Source organism: Tachysurus fulvidraco, chromosome 18 (genome assembly GCF_022655615.1).
Source record: "Tachysurus fulvidraco isolate hzauxx_2018 chromosome 18, HZAU_PFXX_2.0, whole genome shotgun sequence".
In the NCBI taxonomy this organism is placed as follows: Eukaryota; Metazoa; Chordata; class Actinopteri; order Siluriformes; family Bagridae; genus Tachysurus; species Tachysurus fulvidraco.
Window position 1 is genome coordinate 1,824,820 of NC_062535.1, and position 3,185 is coordinate 1,828,004.

Consider the following 3,185-nt stretch of genomic DNA (forward strand, 5'->3'; position numbering starts at 1 on the left):
GTGTGTGTGTGTGTGTGTGTGTGTGTGTGTGTGTGTGTGTGTGTGTGTGTGTGTACTCACGCAGGATTGTTTGATGAGGAGGAATAGTTTAGATCCTGCAGTTTCACTCAGACAGAGTACTGAGAAAACCGGCAGGGAAACACACCCTGTCTAATCCGTCTGCCAACACACACACACACACACACACACACACACACACACACACACTAACACACACATTCATACATACACACACACACACACAACTACTAATCCCGAGAGTGACACAGACATCCATGAGCACGACACTGACCATGTTGTCTAGGTGGGAGGGGCTTAATCTCTTGCTCCTGTCAATCATTTATTCAAGGGCAATTCAATGGTGCTTTCTCTGAGCTCATGTATGTGGAAGAGGGCAGAATACCTCTCTCAGTTACACCACAGCAGAGATCTGTCTGTCTGTCTGTCTGTCTCTCAGGCGTCTGTCTGTCTCTCTGTCTCTCAGGCGTCTGTCTGTCTGTCTGTCTGTCTCTCTGTCTCTCAGGCGTCTGTCTGTCTGTCTGCTCTGTCTGTCTGTCTGTCTGTCTGTCTGTCTGTCTCTCTCTCAAGTGTCTGTCTGTCTGTCTGTCTGGTCTGTCTGTCTGTCTGTCAGTCTGTCTGTCTGTCTGCTCTGTTTGTCTGTCTCTCTGTCTCTCAGGCGTCTGTCTGTCCGCTCTGTCTGTCTGTCTGTCTGTCTGTCAGTCTGTCTCTCTCAGGTGTCTGTGTGTCAGTCAGTCAGTCTTTCTCATGTGTCTGTGTGTCTGTGTGTCAGTCTGTAATGAGCCTTAACATCAGCTCTACATGGTTCGAGCGAGTCAGCATGTTGGTGATTTTGCTCAACTGCGTCACACTCGGCATGTTCCAGCCGTGCCAGGACCTGGAGTGTAACTCGGAGCGCTGCACCATCCTGCAGGTACGCTAAACCACACACACACACACACACACACACACACACACACACACACACACACACACACACACACACACACACACGTCTGCATTTGGTTCATCTAAACCAGACAAGTATCTAAACCTCAGCACTAATGTGGTGTAGTACAGAACCCTGTAGTCAGTATCTGCCCCAGGGTTAGGGGGGGTTAGGGTTGTTTTAGTGTAGAGAATAAAAAAAGCACCAATAAATTCTGCACTTTTGTATTTGTTCATTTATTTACTTTTGTTTTCTGAAGGCCTTTGATGACTTCATCTTTGCCTTCTTTGCGGTGGAGATGGTGCTGAAGATGGTGGCGCTGGGCATCTTCGGCCCCAAGTGTTACCTTGGAGACACGTGGAACCGCCTAGATCTCTTTATCGTCATGGCAGGGTGAGCAGAACCAAGAATAAGGAAGCAGCACCGCTATCAGAAGTGTGTGTGTGTGTGTGTGTGTGTGTGTGTGTGTGTGTGTGTGTGTGTGTGTGTGTGTGTGTGTGTTTAATGTCAGTTCAAGTTTTAATGTCAGCTTCAGTCCTAATGTCAAGTCAATGTGTCACAGATATGCCCATGCATCATAAGTACTACCCCACAGCCTAAAACATCTCTCTCTCTCTCTCTCTCTCTCTCTCTCTCTCTCTCTCTCTCTCTCTCTCTCTCTCACATCTCTGTCCCTTTGTTTCTGTCTCTCTGTTTATCTTTCATTCTAAATCTCTCTCTCTCCCTCCCTCTCTCTCTCTGTCTCTCTGTCTCCCTCCCTCTCTCTCTGTCTCTCTCTCTCCCTCCCTCTCTCTGTCTCCCTCCCTCTCTCTCTGTCTCACTCCCTCTCTCTCTGTCTCTCTCACTCCCTCTCTCTCTGTCTCTCGGTCTCTCTCTCTCTGTCTCTCTGTCTCTCGGTCTCTCTCTCTCTCTCTCTGTCTCTCTCTCTCCCTCCCTCTCTCTCTCTCCCTCCCTCTCTCTCTGTCTCTCTCTCTCCCATTTATTCATTCCTCCCTGTCCCACTGGTCCATTTATTCTCTGCATATTATTTGATTATTTGATTATTTTATTATTTTATAAGGATCTTATGAAATCAGGTCATTAATTCTTATCCTTGTGGAATATTTCACTTATAAAAGCCACTCAGAGTTAACGAGACGATCCTGAAGATGAGAGGATGTGAGACTTAAATAAAAAAACCTTTCAATATAGATGTTTCTAGAAGACAAAGTTGATAACTATACCTAATTTATGTAATTATATTTGTGTGTGTGTGTGTGTGTGTGTGTGTGTGTGTGTGTGTGTGTGTGTGTGTGTTATTTGTTTATATAGAATGTTGGAGTACTCTCTAGATGGACACAACGTTAGTTTCTCTGCAATCAGGACAGTTCGAGTTCTCAGACCTCTCCGAGCCATCAACAGAGTTCCCAGTGAGTCTCTCTCTCTCTCTCTCTCTCTCTCTCATAGAGATTAAACAGTCAGAGTCACAGCTGTGTTTATATCAGTGTGGTGAGTGGAGTAAAGAAACCTGGAGATAAATGAGTAAGACTGGAGGTGATATAGAACCAGGCCCACATTCAGTCTGGAGTGGAGTAAAGGTGAGAATAATAAATAATCCAAACGGCTCTGTATCTGCACTGGGCATTAATTATTTAATTATTGATTTATGCTACTAAACCCAACAATACTAAACCCAGTGATACTAAACCCAACAATACTAAACGCAGTGATACTAAACCCAGTGATACTAAACCCAACAATACTAAACGCAGTGATACTAAACCCAGCAATACTAAACCCAGTGATACTAACCCCAACAATACTGAACCCAACAATACTAAACCCAGTGATACTAAACCCAACAATACTAAACCCAACAATACTAAACCCAGTGATACTAAACCCAACAATACTAAACCCAGTGATACTAAACCCAGTGATACTAAACCCAACAATACTAAACCCAGTGATACTAAACCCAGCAATACTAAACCCAGTGATACTAAACCCAATACTAAACCCAACAATACTAAACCCAGTGATACTAAACCCAGCAATACTAAACCCAACAATACTAAACCCAGTGATACTAAACCCAACAATACTAAACCCAGTGATACTAAACCCAACAATACTAAACCCAACAATACTAAACCCAGTGATACTAAACCCAACAATACTAAACCCAGTGATACTAAACCCAACACTACTAAACCCAGTGATACTAAACCCAGTGATACTAAACCCAACAATACTAAAC

General features: G+C 44.1%; 1 protein-coding gene across 1 annotated transcript in view; it reads left to right on the plus strand.

Moving 5' to 3' along the window:
• Positions 1-769: 769 nt before the first annotated feature.
• The window catches only part of cacna1hb (calcium channel, voltage-dependent, T type, alpha 1H subunit b), a 219,977-nt gene continuing 217,561 nt past the window's right edge, over positions 770-3,185 (plus strand). The window contains exons 1-3 of the mRNA XM_047802731.1: positions 770-931; positions 1,206-1,339; positions 2,258-2,355. Of these exons, the coding sequence (XP_047658687.1) occupies positions 797-931; positions 1,206-1,339; positions 2,258-2,355 (367 nt within the window). The 5' untranslated portion in view covers positions 770-796. The remainder of the gene's footprint in view (positions 932-1,205; positions 1,340-2,257; positions 2,356-3,185) is intronic.